Source organism: Eptesicus fuscus, chromosome 3 (assembly GCF_027574615.1).
Source record: "Eptesicus fuscus isolate TK198812 chromosome 3, DD_ASM_mEF_20220401, whole genome shotgun sequence".
Taxonomy (NCBI): Eukaryota; Metazoa; Chordata; class Mammalia; order Chiroptera; family Vespertilionidae; genus Eptesicus; species Eptesicus fuscus.
The window spans coordinates 65,676,128-65,692,915 of NC_072475.1; the positions used below are offsets into that span (position 1 = coordinate 65,676,128).

Here is a 16,788-nt window from a genome sequence, read left to right on the forward strand (position 1 = left end):
ACATCGACTGCAAGGCCAAATCACTTCGGAAAGAAGACAATGCTCTGCGTTTGGTTAAAGACATGTTAAAAGATCTTGCCTGGGAATATTAACCCACCCACTGTATTCACCACTGGGATCGGGCCTAAACGGGCAGTCAGACATCCCTCGAGGGGTCCCAGATTGGAGAGGGTACAGGCTGGGCTGAGGGACAACTCCCCTCTGTGCATGAATTTTGTGCACCGGGCCTCTAGTATATATATGGAGAGATTTATCATAAGGAATTGACTCAGATGATTATGGAAGCTGAGATGTCCCACAGTCTGCCATCCAGAAGCTGGAGACCTAGGAAAGCCAGTGATATAATTCCAGGCCAAGTTTGAAGGCCTGAAACTTGGGAGCTGATGGTACAAATCCCGGTTCAAGGGCAGGAGACCATGTCTCAGCTCAAGCAGGCAGGCAGGAAGCAAAAACAGTAAATTCCTTCTTCTGCCTTATTCTCCTATTCAGGTTCGTAAAGGATTGGATGATGCCCACACATATTAGGGAGATCAATCTACTTTACTGAGTCCATGGATTCAAATAATTAATATCATCCAAAAACACCCTCACAGACACACCCAGAAATAATCTTTAGTCTGGGCACCCTGTGGCACAGGCAAGTTGACACATAAAATTAACCATCACAAGTTCACCCCATTGTCAACTTGTTATCCATACACATATGAAACCAACATAATCTTCAAATAAGGACAGTAACAACTTCATAATTCTGCCTAACATGATACAACTATCCTGCATACAATCAGAAATGCTCTAACCTCTGCCCCAGAAGATGAGGTAAAGTTTTGAGTGATGTTTACTCTTCTCCTTGATAACCCATAACTTAAATACTATAATGTAAAATGAATAATACTTAAATACCATAATATAAAGCCAATACATCATATGTTACATAATAAGAGAATCAGAAAGGCAAGAAAACAAAGATACATATACAGATAAATATATTCATAGCAAAATAAGAAATGGATACTCATGACAATTACAGTCTTCATTTATGTAACTGGCCAAGTGGGTGTAGCTAGTGTTTATAACTTATGTTCTTCCACTACCCACTCTTCTCTTTGCCTTCAGCAAGCACCTCTGCTAATCATAGTTTTTTACCTGGTGAGGTGACCCAAACCTTCATTCCTGAGTAGTCCAGTGTGGATTGGGTTGTTGTAGTTTTCTTTTGATCTTAACCCCAGGGTATAGTAATACTAAGATATACTCTAAGGGGCCTCCTGTATTCCCGAAATACTCTTCCTTACCTCCACTGTGGAATAGTAGACTCTCCAATTTCGCTTAGCAGTCAGGTTTATTCACCCCAGCCAGCACTTCCTTCTTTGCCTGTTGATTTAGAGTCATAAGGAACCCAATATGATTGAGTGGCATTTTTAACTTTCAGTTCAGTGGAATCATTGTTGTGTCTCCTGGTAGAAGCATTCCCCCATTTGAAACCAAGACCTCAAGACTAACAGAACATAAAGTGGAAAAAGGAAGCAAAAATTTTGCTAGTGGGTCACTGGAGGTAATCATGAGTGGTGCCAATCCCACTTCCACCTCTTGATTCCTGGAACCTGTGAATCCTGGCTGTGGGAGGAACAGTGCCATATATTGGATGCTGACTCAGAGCATATACAGCCCTCTGGAGAACCTTACCATAGACCTGCAAGGTATTGCCACCTAACTGGAACTGCAACTGAGTCTTCACAAGATCATGCCAGCTCTGCACCTACCCTCTCAAAGAACATCGCCAGGGTTTCGGGCACTATACCCAGTAGTGGGTGTGCAGGAAGTACCCAATTGTTTCACTCTCACATCAGTGTTTCTCTCTCCCTGTCCCTTCTCTCTCTCTAAAATCAATTCAAAAACATATTTATAAGAGACCATGCCAACATTCTGTCAAGCCAGCTTCTTCAGGATGGTAGGGCACATAAGTTCCATGTGTGTAGGCCCATTGCCACACTTCTTTTGTTGTAAAATGAGTTTCATGATTAAAAGCCATGCCATGTGGAATACAATGATGGTGGATAAGTTCTGTAAGTCCACAGATGAGACCATGTAAGTCCATGGGTAGTCGTTTGGGGCAAAAGCATTGTGTAGAGGAAAGGCAAATCTATATCTAGAGTGTCTATTCCAGTAAAAACAAAACGCTGCTCCTTCTGTGATGGAAACAGTCTAATATAATCAACTGCCATCTGATAGCTATCTGGTCAACCCAGAAAATGATGCCATTTTGAAGACTCAGTGTTAGTCTCTGCTGCTGGTTGATTGGGCAATCAGCAGTGGCCACAGTCAGTCGGCCTTGGTGAATGGAAGTCTGCGTTGCTGAGCCCTTGTATAGCCTCCATCCCTGCCACATGGCCACTTTGTTTATGAGCCCATTGGGTAATGGTAGGAGTGACTGGAAAAAGAGGCTGACTGGGTATCCACAGAATGGTTCAGCTTGTCCATGGAGCAAAAGGCATGTACTATAATTCATCCCTAGCTAAGTAAGCCTAAGAAGTCTCTAGAAACAGCCCAGTTACCTCCCTTAAAAATTACATAAGGGTTCTGAAGTAGCATTTCCCAACATGTGTTCCATGTAATTTTAGTGGTTTCTAATATTAAGTTGTTTTGAATTACCTTTATAACTTTGTCAAAAATCAATTGACTGTATTTATGTGGGTCTATTTCTGGGCTCTCTGTTCTGTTCTGTTGATCTTTATGTATATTTCTTTAACAGTACCACACTGTCTTTGATTGCTGTAGCTTTACAGTAAATCTTGAATATAGTAAATGTGAATTCTCCCTTTTATTCTTTTATACAATGTTTTGGCTATTCTAGTTCTTTGGCCATTTGATATAAATTTTAGACTAATCTTGTTGATATGTATAAAAACTCGTGCTAAAATTTTGTTTGTGATCATATTGAATTATAGATCAAGTTGGAAGAATGGACATCTTAACAACATTGAGTCTTTATAAACATTTATTTAGATGTTTTACTTATTTCACAAGTGTTTTTATTTCTTTTCAGAGATCTTATATATTTTTTGTTAGATTTATACCTAAGTATTTCTTTTTGTGTGTATACATTTTGGGGGGAACCCTGTATATATTTGACATACCAACATACCTATATATATAAAAGCCAAGCGACCGGAACACTAGAAAGACCGGAACGACCTGTGCACTATGACGCACACTGCAGCCTCCACCCAGCCGGCCTGGCCCCAATCAACTCCCCCATCCCCCCGTGTCCCTTCTCCCCCCCACCCCCCACTGGCCTGACACTGGCCTGACCCCAGCCATGCACGAATTCGTGCACCAGGCCTCTAGTGTGTGTGTGTGTGTGTGTGTGTGTGTGTGTGTGTGTGTGTGTATATAATATATATATTTATATATTTATATATATATATATTTGTAAGCCAGGCATGTTGTCATGTTGTCCAGGACAATAGAAACTGAGATAAACAGGCTTTTAGTGTGGAGATGTGTGCCAATCTAGCCAGGAGTTGGGCTGTTTTTGAAGTGTGTTAATCATTACTATTGTTGAGGTTTGTTATTACTGTGGGTACTATACACTTCAGTTTTCTCTAGTGACTTATTTTGTCTCCTCTTTTGGCCTTAGGCCTTCCCTTTGTACTATTCCCCAGAGAGAATCTGTCTCTTAGCAGCTCTCTCAGCTGTACTCCATTGTTATTACTGGAGGTTTGTTAGCATGCTGAGTAGGGTATGGACGAGGGGTAGCATTCTCTAATGTTCTGATTAAATCTCACTCTTTGGAGTGCACAATATTGGGCATTCAGGAGAATTTCTGCTCCTACTTTAGAAGTAGAGATTTTCCCTACCCTTCTGTTCCCTTCTTTTAGTATCCAGTGTACAGTCTGTGAGCTGAAATTCCATCACTCCGTGAGGGTCCCCCTCCACTTAGGTAGTGGCCTAGACAGAGTTCCCTTCCCACAGCTGCAGTGGCATTCCACTAGTGCTCTCAGGTGGTGCCACTTGCAGATGAAGTCTTATTCTTCTTAAGGGAGAAAGGTCTGGGCAGATTTTGCAGTGGTTGCTTTTTCTCCCTGCCAGTGGAACCATGGTGGGAACTTATCTGGGCTCTCCTTGATCCTCTCTTTGAGAGCCTGGTGGAGTTCCTAGAACAAAGGCCTGCACAAAGGAGGGGAACCTCCCTATAACTATGACCCCAGGAGCTTCACCTTTCTCAAGCTGGCCTACCCTTGGCCTCCAGCAATTCACCAAAATTTCTAGTTTAATCATCTTACTGACTCATATGGTGTATGGTGGCTTCTGACTCAGATAAGCAAATGCTTGGGTCCTATGTCTCCCTAAAGGTGCCTGTCTCTTCAGATTTGTAATGGCTTCAATTCTCTGATTGGTTCATAAAAAGTTATTAATTTTCTGTCTGCCTAGCTTTTTCTTGCTGGATGAAGACAGCTTGTGCAAGGCAAGAAGGATGAGAAATACATTACTGACGAATAAGTTATTTAATTTTTCTCACTATACCAAGCTGAAATCTTCCTTTTTAGGAAACATGAAATGTAATTTCAGTCCCCAGCAATAGACAAAAAGATGTTGTCACATAGACTAGTTTCTATTGAGTAAATCAGTTGTTTGTAGCTGTCTCAATTGAGATAAATGCATTTACAGACTGGCTGTGTTTGAGCTTTCTTTGCCAAGAGCTTTAGCTCTAAAATGCCGTGGGCATTTATCTCCTTTTGCTCTAGCGTAGATGCAAACACAGTGTGTTTCTCCACCCAGTTTATCTTTTGTGGTCTTATTCCTTTGACGCATTATATTCTGCACAAGTGATTCTTTACCTCCTTTTTACTTTATAGAGCCGTTCACAGTAAGCGACTTTCAAGGCCATAGCAGTGTTATTCTTCTGGATATCAAAAAGATAATTACATTTCTGAACCTGTGCCTGACATCTCCAAGTCAGTCATATTCTGTATGTGCTTGATGGAAGCCTGCTTCACCTCTTTTAGTTGGGTACTTTTTGCTCAAGTTTATCAGCAAATTGCTCAACAGTGGTACCATAATTTCTAATTACATAGATAATCAACCCAACTGTTGATATGGTAAAGAAGGTCTCTAGGGCACTCACATATTTCTTTGGATAGAAAATGCAAGGTAAGTCCTATGACATCAGTTTTAGGATGAAGGAACTGGAAGAATTTATCAAGAAAAAGCTCACGTCCTATTTGTTCTCCATATTGAGGAAAATGTCCTCCAGGTTCAGGATCAAGACTTGGCTGTCCTCTCTGAAAGATCCTTGTTACCTGCAATTCCCCTGGACCTAGATGTGCTTCATTCTTCAGAGAGGGAGCCACTGTAGTAATGGCAGGAAGTACCACCTGGGACAGCATGGTCAGTGATAGTCCAATGGTGTCCGTTAGTGTCAGGTGCAGCAGTAACCTGGTCACTCACAGGTCTCACACAATGCCTTTTAAAAATAAAAATCTAAACCCCTCCTAACATCTCAGTGCTCATTTTTGTTAAAAGCTCACTTTCTAGTAACCCTTATCAGACAATGACTTTTATGGCTATATAAATATGCTTTTGATTGATAGACAGTTGACGTTTGTGATTGAAAAGATAAATTTATCAGAGAAGACCAGGTAAGATTTTAAGTCTTCCATAATTGCTTAACAAGCATATCTGTTTGTTTAACAAATATCTTTAGAGAATCTACTATGTACTAGGCATTGTTCTAGGTGTTAGAATAGAGCAGTGGAGAAGACAGACAAAAGCCCTGCCCTCAAAAATGTATATGCTAGCTGGGGAAAACAGGTAATATGTAACAGCTAAGAAGGAGGGGAGGGAAGGTCTGATAGGGGAAGCAAGATGTGAAAGGTCTCTCTGGGAGGAGATATTTGAGCTGCTGGATGCTGAGGAGGAAAGGCCTCTACAAGAGGGACATGTTAAATGTGAGATGCCTATTAGACATCCAAATAAATATGTCAGATAGGCAGGTGAATATATAAGTCCAGACATCAAGATTATACTAAGGAATCTGGGAGTCAAAACCATGTCAATATTTTTCATGCTCTGGAAGTGAATGAAATCAATTTGGGAGATTTACTGTATAAAGAATCTATATTAATAAAAGGGTTAATATGCAAATTGGTTGGGACGCCCTCATGCAATGACCGAACAGCAGGCTTTGTGGGGCAACCAAGCCAGCGGGGTGGGGGGGGGGGGGGGCGCGCGCAGGAAGTTAGGGGTGACCAAACGACCGAACAGCAGGCTGCGTGGGGCAACCAGGCTGGCGGGGGGGGGGGCAGTTAGGGGTGACCAGCTGGCAGCGGGGGGCAGTTGGGAGCGACCAGGCTGGCGGGGGGGGGGGGTGAGGTGCAGTTAGGGGCAACCCGGCCAGTGGGGGGGCAGTGAGAGGCAACCAGGCCGGCAGCGGGGGCAGTTAGGAGCGATCAGGCCAGCAGGCAGAGGCCATTGGGGTGATCAGGCAGGCAGGCAGGTGAGCAGTTAGGAGCCAGCTATCCTGGATTGTGAGAAGGATGTCCCGGATTGGAGAGGGTGCAGGCTGGGCTGAGGGGACCACCCCCCCCCCCCTGCCGTGCACGGATTTGTGCACCAGGCCTCTAGTAAATATATAATTGATTTCTAATTCAATAGCATCATGGTCAGAAAAGACACTTGCTATGATTTTAATCTTATTAAATTTATTAAGACTTGTTTTTTGGCCTAACATATGATCTATCCTGGAGAATGTTTCATGCGCACTTGAGAAAATGTGCATTCTGCTGCAGTTAGATGTAATGTTCTGTATATGTCTGTTAGGTGCATCTGGTTTAACATTTGTTTAAGTCCAATGTTTCCTATTAATTTTTCTGTCTGGATGATCTATCCATTGTTTAAAGTGAGTTATTGAAGTTCCCTACTGTAATTTTATTGTTGTCTATTTCTCCATTCAGTATGCTGGTATTTGCTTTCTATATTTAGGTGCTCTGATGTTGGGTACATAAATATTTACAATTGTTATAGCCTCTTGATGAGTTGACCCCTCTATCCTGATATCATGACCTTCTTTGTCTCTTAAGGTTTTGGCTTAATGTCTATTTTGTCTGATATAAGTATAGCTACCCTTTATCTTTTAGTTCAGTTTTCATGGAATATCTTTTTCCACCCCTTCATTTTCATTCTCTGTGTGTTATTTATTTATTTTTCATCGTTTTACATTTTATTGAATCTTTTTTTTTTTATTGTCTGAAATTTTACATAGGTCTCCTTTTTCCCCGAGGGACCCACCTCCCCTGAGCCATTCCCACCCCAGGCAAGCCCCCACAGCCCCAGCGTCTATGTCCATTGGTTATGCTAATATGCATGCATACAAGTCCTTTGGTTGCTTTCTAACCCCCATCCTGCCAATTGTCTCTGGATCTATTCTTGTTCATCAAATTATGTTGATCATTATATCCCACATATGAGTGAGATCATGTGATATTTATCTTTCTCTGACTGGCTTATTTCGCTTAGCATAATGCTCTCCAGTTCCATCCATGCTGTTGCAAATGGTCTGTGTGTGTTCTTAAAGCTGAAGTGAGCCTTCACTGGCAGCATACAGTTGGGTCTTCTTTTTTATACATTCAGCCACTGTATGTTTTTGATTGGAGAATTTAGTCTGTGTACATTTAAGTAATTATTGATCAGTGCAGACTTAAATTGTCTTTTGTTAACTCTTTTCTTTCTGTTTTATAGTTCTTTGTTCCTCTCTTTCTTCCTTTGATGTGATGATTCTTCTAGTTGGTATGCTTTGATTCCTTTCTCTTTTTTTGTGTGTGTGTCTATCTACTATAGGTTTATATTTTGTGATTACCATGAGGCTTACATAAAATGTCTTATAACTATAACAGTCTATTATAAGCTGATAACTTTGCATGCAAAAGCTCTATTTTTACACTCCTGTTTATGTATTTGATGTCATAATATATATTTTTACATTGTTTATCTATTAACAACTTATTGCAGTTATTTTTAGCACTTTGGCTTTTAACCTTTATCTAGAGTTATAAGCAATTCATTTACTACCATTTACAATATCAGAGTGTTCTGAATTTGCCTTTACCAGCAAGTTTTATACTTTCATATGTTTTCATGTTACCAATCAGCATCCTTTGTTTCAACTTGAAGAAGTCCCTTTAGCATTTCTTATAAGGCTGATCGAATGGTGATAGACTCTTTCAGCTTTTGTTTGTCTGGAAACCCTTTATCCTTCAATTTTAAAGGACACTTTTGTGGGTAGAGCATTTCTGGTTGGCAGTCCTTTCAGCACTTTGACTATATCACTCCACTCCCTGTGGCTTTCATGGTTTCTGCTGAAAAATCCACTTGTAGTCTTATGGGATTGCCCTTATATGTAACATGTTGCTTTTCTCTTGCTACTTTTAAGATTCTCTCCTTACCTTTAACTTTTGACAGTTCCATTATAATGTGTCTTTGTGTGTGTCTCTTTAGAGTCATCCTATATAATAAAGAGCTAATATGCTAATTAGACCGGATGGCAGAACGACCTTCCAGAACGACCAATGGGCCGGGGGTGAGGGGGGAACGTGATGGGGGGGGCGGGGCCACGAGGCAGTCGTGGCTGTGAGGGCCAAGCCCCTTGCAAGAATTTTATGCATCAGGCCTCTAGTATATACTGTATATATTCTTTGGGCTTCTTGGATTTGGATGTCTCTTTCTTTCCCCAGGTTAGGGAAGTTTTTAGCCAGTAAGAACTGTTTCTTTGCTATAGTTTTGTGTGTCTTGTGGACATAAGCTCCAGTGTTTTTCAAATCCAGGTGTTTTGGGTGGTTGTTTTAAAAATTGAGGTTTTAGATGTGCAGTCCAAACCCCAGCTGGGAGTCGGGAGTTCCCTCCCTATTGTATGGTGCTGTGCCAACTGTGAGTTTATGACAAAATTGTGTCTCAGCCTTTCAATGTGGGTATTTTCTCACTCGCCCAATATGGAAGAGTCATTCGACTGGTTTCTAGATTTCTTCCAGAGGTAATTCTCTGTGGGTAGCTGTATATTCAGTGCATCTGAAGGAAGAGGGACGTTCAGGAGCCTCCTAGGTTGTCTTCTTGGTCCCTCCTCACCATTTTTACGTCTTCATTGTTTTTCAGAAAGAACTGGAGAAGCAGAAGAGAATTAAGAGGAACCAACAGCTGGAAGCAATAGCCAAAGATCATTATGAAAGCGTGTTGCTAAGGAAAAAAGGTCTGGAGCCTTGGAAGAGATTGAGAATGCAAAGCAAGCAAAACATCCAGGTATAGTGTCATACTCATACCCCTCAAAATTAGAAAATTGACTTTTCAAATAGCATAAAATTAGATTTGGGTGTTGTTTGGTGATTGAAAAGCCAGAAAGATAAATGAAGTGGGTGTTTATATTTATTTGTTTTGGATAAGAGTTTAGATTTCATCTTCCAAGGTAAAGAAAGATTTATGTAATTGAATAGGTTGAAAAAAGCTAGAGTAAATTTTTATTATAGACCTACCAGGTAAGACAAACAGATGCCTCTCTCACTATTAGCAGTGTTTAATAAAAGGAAAAATAATTACCATAGGTATGTTAGTCAGATTTCTGCTTCAGTAAAGATGCATAACAAACAGCCCCCAAATATTAATGGCATATATATAATTCAGGCATTTATTTCTTACTCACATGTATGTGGACCAGTTGTGGATTGGGTTCAGGTCTCTCCACAGCCACTCTTTCTGGCTATAGCAGCTATTCAGGACATGCTTTTCACCTGGCAAATGTCTGGGGTACAAAGGCCAAACACTTTTATGTAAACCCATGTGAAACCTCTGCTTGTATTGTGCTTACTAACATTCTTTTGGCCAGAGCAAATCATAGCGCTAAACTGAAAGTCACTAAGGGGTGAAAGAGGCTCATCTACTCCTTTGGGAGACACTATGAAATCATACACAACGAATATGGCTATATAATCCTATTACAAGGAACAGCAATCCACTCTGCCACACAAAGATATATGAAATCAAATACCTTCAAAATTATCTAGTGCATAGATGATTCAACTAAATGATTATGAAGCTCAAAACGTATAAAATGTTGCCTTTAGAATTCTAGTTAGTAATAAGCTCGGTAATGTGTACCATTGATGGCCATTCTTATTTATACATTTGGCCAGGTTAATACTGAAAAGTAAGACTAGTAGTTTTGGTTGTGAAAACCAGGATTAAAAATGAACAATAATGCTTCATAGTATCAGAGCCCCACTAAATCAAGTAATGTTGCAGGTTATACCTCTGTGAATGTGACTTAGGCTGCTTTTTATCCTGCCTCACCAGTCTATTCACCCTTCATTCTCCTTGTTCTCTTCCTATTTTTACAGTTTCATTCCTTCTTTTTTATTTTCCCCAAATGCCCTTCCCACTATCTTTTTTCTGTCCCTGACTCTTTTTGTCCTCAGCCTCCTTACCAGTGGCTCTGGAACTATCGAGTTTCCAAAACACCCGAGGGTGCACATTTGTGGTGGTCAGGCCTGGGTGCAGGGGAATCCATCCTATCTGGAGGCCTGGACCCACCTGTGCCCCCAGCCATTGCTAATTTGCTTTGGCTTTTCTAGTAGTGAGATGGGCGAGCTGACTCCTCAGTCTTCTCAGTGAATGAATCTGGAAATGAAATCTGAAATTTGAATTAAAATTTGCTTCTTATCTATATATATAAAAGTCCAAGTGACCAGAACAACCGGAACGAGCGGTCGCTATGACACGCACTGACCACCAAAAAGCAGACACTCAACGCAGGAGCTGCCCCCAGCCCACAGGCCCTGATCGCCAATGGGGCCTGCCGGCCAACCTCCTGGTCCTTCCCCCCGGCCAGCAGGCCCTGATCGCCCGATCGCCCGGGACAGGGAACCGGGGATGGGTAGTGGCAGACACGGCTCCTTTCCCAGGGGGGCCAAGGGCTGTTCCCTTCTTGGGGCTGGCAGCCCACTTCCTGGGTCCCTCCCCCTGGGCTGGGATGGGGAATTTGGGATGGGGGGTGACAGACTTGGGCAGCGAGGTAAGGAGGAGACAGGGAGACGGAGAACTTGATCACCGGCCAGGCCTAGGGACCACACCTGTGCACGAATTTCATGTACCAAGCCTCTAGTAATATATAACCACAAAGATTGGTCATATCAGATAATTTGCTATCCAGTTGAGTGCTCCTAGTTTTCTCTGGCTTTTATCTATTTCTTTATTGTTAACTATGAATACACAAAGGAAAGGCAGACAGGATTAGCTCTTCTTTTTTGGTCATTGTTTTTGATGGACTAAAATCAAGAAAGGTATGAAATTTAGAAACAAAATAGAATTTATGAGTGAATAATCAAATTAAATTTTTAAAAATTTATTCAGAAGAATGTAAAAATAGAAACAGGAGTTTGAGCTCAAAATAACAATTATAGGCTTTAAATATAGAAAAATCCAATTAAAATAAAAACAGAAAATCACAGATCTGAAACCAGCATTTCCAAAATTTCTTGATCATAAAACCATCTGGAGAACTTATAAAAATGTACTTTCCTGGTCCCACCTCCAAGTATTTTCAGTAAGTCTGGGTTCTTGGCTGGGGTGGGGAGTGGGAAGGGGGGTGGATATCAGGGACTCTGCATGTTTAAAAGGTAGCCCAGGGGGTTTTGATACAAGTTGTCTGAGCACCATATTTTGAGAATAACCTCTCTAGTTCATACAAGTGTATTTGTTTTCTGTTGTTGTTATAACAAATGACTACAACCTTAGTGACTTAAAACAACACAAATTTATTATCCTAAAATTCTGGAGGTCAGAAGTCCAAAACCAGACCTACTAGGCTAAGGTCAAACTGTGAGGGGGACAAGTTCCTTCTGGAGGTTCCAAGGAGAGAATGTCTCCTTTCCGTTTTCAGCGTCTAACAGTCACCTGCATTCCACTGCTCACAGCCTCTTCCTCAAATCACTCTAATCTTCCTGATCCTCCTGTGTCCCTCTTATAAGGACCCTGTGATTACATTTAGGACTCATTAAGATCCTTCACTTAATCACATCTGCAAAATCCCTTTTACCATGTAAGGTCACCTACTTATAGGTTCCAGGGATCAGGGCAAGGCCATCCGAGGGGCCGCTCTTCAGCCTACCACAACAAAAGAGAATTTTAGAACGTTCGTAGTCCTCTGCATCTCCTTCACTTTGTAGACAGGGAACTGAGCCCTAGAGAAGAGAACTGGCTAGCTCAGAGTCACAGCGCCTTGGTCACAAAGCCAGAGGAGCTCAGCACCGTCTTCTCCCAAGAATCCTGCCTGTTCCCGCAGCCTCTGTGTGGTGTAGCAGTCGGAGGGTCATGTACTAGTAGGTGCCAGGCACCAGTTGAAAGTTAAAAAAATAAAAAGTAAAATGGAAAGTTCTGGAGAGCAGTAAGAGGAAGGGATGGCTTCTTCACCCATCAGAGTTGGCTTCCAGGAAGGGAAAGAAAAATTAAGGAAGGAGAAGGGTCCAGTTACACAATTCCTCGTTTATTTCTATCATTTTCTTCAGACGGATTATTTAGCATTTTCCCTTAAACTCACATGTGCTTGTTAAACAAATAAAATTAACTTCCATGACAACTGTATTTTTAAATAAGGGTTATTGGTCCAAAATGCTAGCCAAAAGCATAGATTCTAATCTACATCACCAGGAACATGGCTGAGTAGATCAGACAGTGTGCCCATGGTCCCAGAGTTTTGCAAGCATTCCTGTGCATGGAGCCGAGGGAAGGCAGAGGAAAGGGGATCTGGAAGAATTTTCATTAGCTGCAGGCAAAGATGGGGGGAAGGGGAAGCAGGACCAACAAAGAGAAATGTTCCCTCCTGTGGATTGACTGTGGGCCACAGTCTGGAGAGTGCCCGCACGCGCAAACAAGCCGCGGCCCCTGGAGTCAGGTGGGGCCTGGTTGAAATAACCTGGAGGTTAACCTGAAGCTCCAACAGGCCGTGGGAGGAATGTGAGCAGTCATTAATGGGCTAACAGTTCCGTCTTTCTCTCACTTCCCGGTCACTGTCATTTAATTTAGACATTTCAGAATTTTCTCTTTCTCATGCTATATTCCATTTATTCCAGCAACCATTTTTAGAACTTTTAAGGAGCCTTCTGAGAATCGTTTTCTTTCTGGGTATCTCCGTGTTCCCAGAGGATGAAGAAAAGGGAGGGAGGAGGCTATGGTTTCTGGCTGCCCTTGCCTTTTGGTCCCCAGACAGAAGTCAGGACAGGCAGCATCTCAGGTGCCACAGAGACCTCTTATAATGCCCATTTTGACCAAGTATGACTGCCACGAGATTGGCTTGGGTCAATCACATTCATAATGCTGGGTGGCTAGACAAGGCTTAGAAAAATGTGTAACTGGGGAGAACAAAAGGGAAGGATTTTTTTCCTCTTACCTCTTGAAAGAATATAACACTTCCTTTTTAAAATCTATAAACTCTGAGTTGTATGTTTATTTTGAAAGAAGGATGCTCTGAGCCTTTTAAGTTGGTAAGACATTAAATTATTCATCATGTTATTTTTCTATCAGATGGTTTTGTGGTTTATTGATAATGTCTAAATTTCAGTGCTGGTGACAGCTCATTCTACAAAACTAATTGAAAGTATTGGCATTTCCTCATTTAGACAGTGGTTAAGTACATAAAAAAGAGAGGTTTGTTATGGAGTTGCTGTCTGAGCTCCAACAGAACAAACTGAGAATATTGCCAGCCACCCACTTCAAAACTCGGTGCAAGCGAAAGAATGGCTTTGGAGACTGTTTATTCCATTTCCCTGATAACCAGCCAGTCAGTGGTCTTCAGGGAGTCAGCACCGAAAGGCTCTGCATGCGGTGAATCTAAAACCCCCCTAAAATAGAGTCAGTAGTCAAAGCTTTAGGGACATAGGCTGAATGTCCTTAAGATATTCTCTCTTCATGTGGTTTGCAGCATCGTTTGCCAAGGGAATGAATGTGTGTTTTCTTAAGTGATCTACAATACAAAGAATAATTTCCTTTTCTTATTTATAAAATGATGCAGGTGGCCGAAGAACATCACTCTTTGGCCCTACAGAGGAAATGCCTGCTGAGCTGGTTCCGTTGTAGCCAGGAGAGCCTGGCTAGGAAGATGGCCCGGGCCGACCAATGTTATTCCCAAACGTTGCTTAGGAGAGTCGTCCAGAGCTGGCAGCAGGTAAGGCACAGGGAAGGGAGCTTTGAATCCGTCTCTACTTAATCCGTGTAAGAGAATTAGATGCAATCCAGAATGTCCAGTCATTATGTTTTTTCAAGAACAATATAAAATAGTCAATCATGTGGAAATATCAAATTAACTTTTTGTTAATATAAAATGTTAAGCCTATTTCTTTTCACACTGTTCATCTCTATAAATTATGTCATTATATCAACTTTTGATTTTATACTTGTTTCTTATCCCATAATTGCTCAAGAGGTTTTACTAGAAATCCTTTATAAATAAGAAAAGGAAATTATTCTTTGTATTGTAGATCACCCTCGATATTGTAACTGTTTCCCCCCTCTGGTTCCATTATTTCCTTCAGACATTACAGAGGCTGTTTTCTTGGCTGCCACGTTTTCTCTTTATGCCTCCAATGTCCTTTGTTCCTTTGTCTTATGTGTGTTTCTATTCCCTTTTGTGCTGTGTATTTGCTCTAATTCTTTGTGACATTATTTGACTCATTTCTGTTCCTTTCTTCATCCCCAGTACCTGACTGACCTGGAGGAAGAAGCACAAACACTGTGTATGCATTTTCTTCAAAAGAAGATTTGCAGGGCCTGGCTTAACATGGTCAGGGAGGCCCGGATCGATTCTCAGAGCAAGCACAAGCTTGCCGTGGAGCACAGTGACAGGTGAGGGTCTGATCTCTGAGGAAAGTCACTCTTTGACTGCATAATTGCCCTGCGATATATTCTGTACCTGGAACATGTCCAGAAAGAGGAGGTGGAGGCTAGGAGAGCTGGGCATTCAGTGATACCAGCAGAGCTGAGCGTTCCAGCTCACCCATTGACTCGGTGATGAAAGCAAGATAGTAACCCACCCCTGGAACTCTAGGGGCCCCGTCTTTAAAATGAGGAGGGTGCCTGTCTTCTCTGCTTCCCAGGGGCTGGCAGGAGAATAAAATTATGAGAAGTACATGAAACACACTTTAGCAAATGTATGTATTCTTTGTCACATAGGTTTATAAGTTCAATTTTTTAACATTATTGTGAAATATAACACTAATACAGAGGTGCTTAAATCATGCAAGTCCACCTTAATGAGTTACTATAAAGGGGACATCTGTGTCACCACCACCGAGGCCCAGAAGTAGGACATTGCTGGCCCCAGAGTCCCTGCTGGCTTCTGCCCAAAGGCCCCGCCTTCCCTCCTCAAGGTGAACTGCTCCTGAGTGTTGTGAGGAGCATGACCTTGCCTTTTTTTTTTTTTTTTTTCACTTCTACCTTCCAAGCATGCAGCCTTCAAGACTATAGTTTAGTTTTGCCTGGTTTGGAATTTTATGTAATTCAAATCACACTGTATGCCATATTAATATTTATAATATAGTGGTGTCTTATTTAATCTAAATTCCTTGGGGAATAAGGTGTAAGTTTCCCTTTGTTTTGTGTGATTTTAAGCGTTTTGGATAGAAATGCCCTAAGTTTTATTATGCACTTCCCTTTGAGAGTAAACAATTGGTCTGTCCTTCTTTAGCGACTGGGTGTCTGTCATTTCCTATGAGCTTAATGTGGCAGATGCCTCCGCGTTCTGTGGTGTAAAGACTGTTGTGTAGGCACAGGAGTGGCACCTCCTCACACAGGCCTTCCCTGGCCGCCTAAGGGAAAGTAAAAATAACCTATTGGTCACTCCCATCCACTTCTGTGGCTTTCTTTTCTTTACAGCATTTCTCAGCCTGAATTCCAATTGTGATTTACGTGCTTTTTTTTTTTTTTTTAAATATATCTTACTGAATTTTTTACGGAGAGGAAGAGAGAGGGATAGAGAGTTAGAAACATCGATGAGAGAGAAACATCAATCAGCCACTTCCTGCACACCCCCCACCAGGGATGTGCCCGCAACCAAGGCACGTGCCCTTGACCGGAATCGAACCGAGGACCCCTCAGTCCGCAGGCCGACGCTCTATCCACTGAGCCAAACCAGTTTCAGCATTTACGTGCCCTTTTAATATGTTTTATTCATCTAAGGCTTATTCTTACATGTACTTCAGATGGAAAGTCAACTTTTCCTTAATATTTCACATTTTCCCCCTTTTTATTCTTAAAGGAGGATTCTCTGGATCACATTTCAGACATGGAAGAAGTTTGCAAAGTTTATGAAAGAAGAAAGAGTAAGAGAAGAAAGGCGAGAGCAACTCCGTAAGAAGGTAGCTGAAATCCTTCCGGACTTCCAGAGGCTGGCCCCACCGTGACTCTGGTTGTCCAGCGTCAGATACCCGCCCTCGTGTAAGAGTCCTTGGTGTCCAGGGAACACAAGCCAGCCTGTGCTTAGGATGGAATGTCCATGGTCCATACAGGTCTGTTGCACCACCCACCCACATGCACATGCATCTACCTGGTTGTTCTGTCAGGTATTCCTTGGATTAAAGGACTTCTTTTTGAGTTTGTACTTCCTTCTTTTATTTCTCTTGGGTTGCTAATCAGTTCACTAAAGCATTTATCCCAGCAGGATCAGCCACAGGAACTGTTCCTGTTCCACTGTTCAAATGCAGCGTCTGTATTTTTAGCATCATAAACTTTAAAAAGGATGTGTTTGCTTGCCTGAGC

General features: G+C 41.8%; 1 protein-coding gene and 1 pseudogene across 2 annotated transcripts in view; one reads left to right on the forward strand and one right to left on the reverse strand.

Annotated features, from left to right (window-relative positions):
• Positions 1-16,565, forward strand: part of CCDC191 (coiled-coil domain containing 191) — a 78,018-nt gene extending 61,453 nt beyond the window's left edge. For both annotated transcript variants that reach the window (XM_028153313.2, XM_028153314.2), the window contains 4 exons: positions 9,145-9,288; positions 14,048-14,200; positions 14,732-14,877; positions 16,289-16,565. In XM_028153313.2, coding sequence (XP_028009114.2) covers positions 9,145-9,288; positions 14,048-14,200; positions 14,732-14,877; positions 16,289-16,433 — 588 coding nt within the window. In that variant the 3' untranslated portion in view covers positions 16,434-16,565. The remainder of the gene's footprint in view (positions 1-9,144; positions 9,289-14,047; positions 14,201-14,731; positions 14,878-16,288) is intronic.
• Positions 4,644-5,387, reverse strand: LOC114233389 (ATP synthase F(0) complex subunit B1, mitochondrial-like; annotated as a pseudogene).
• Positions 16,566-16,788: the final 223 nt, after the last annotated feature.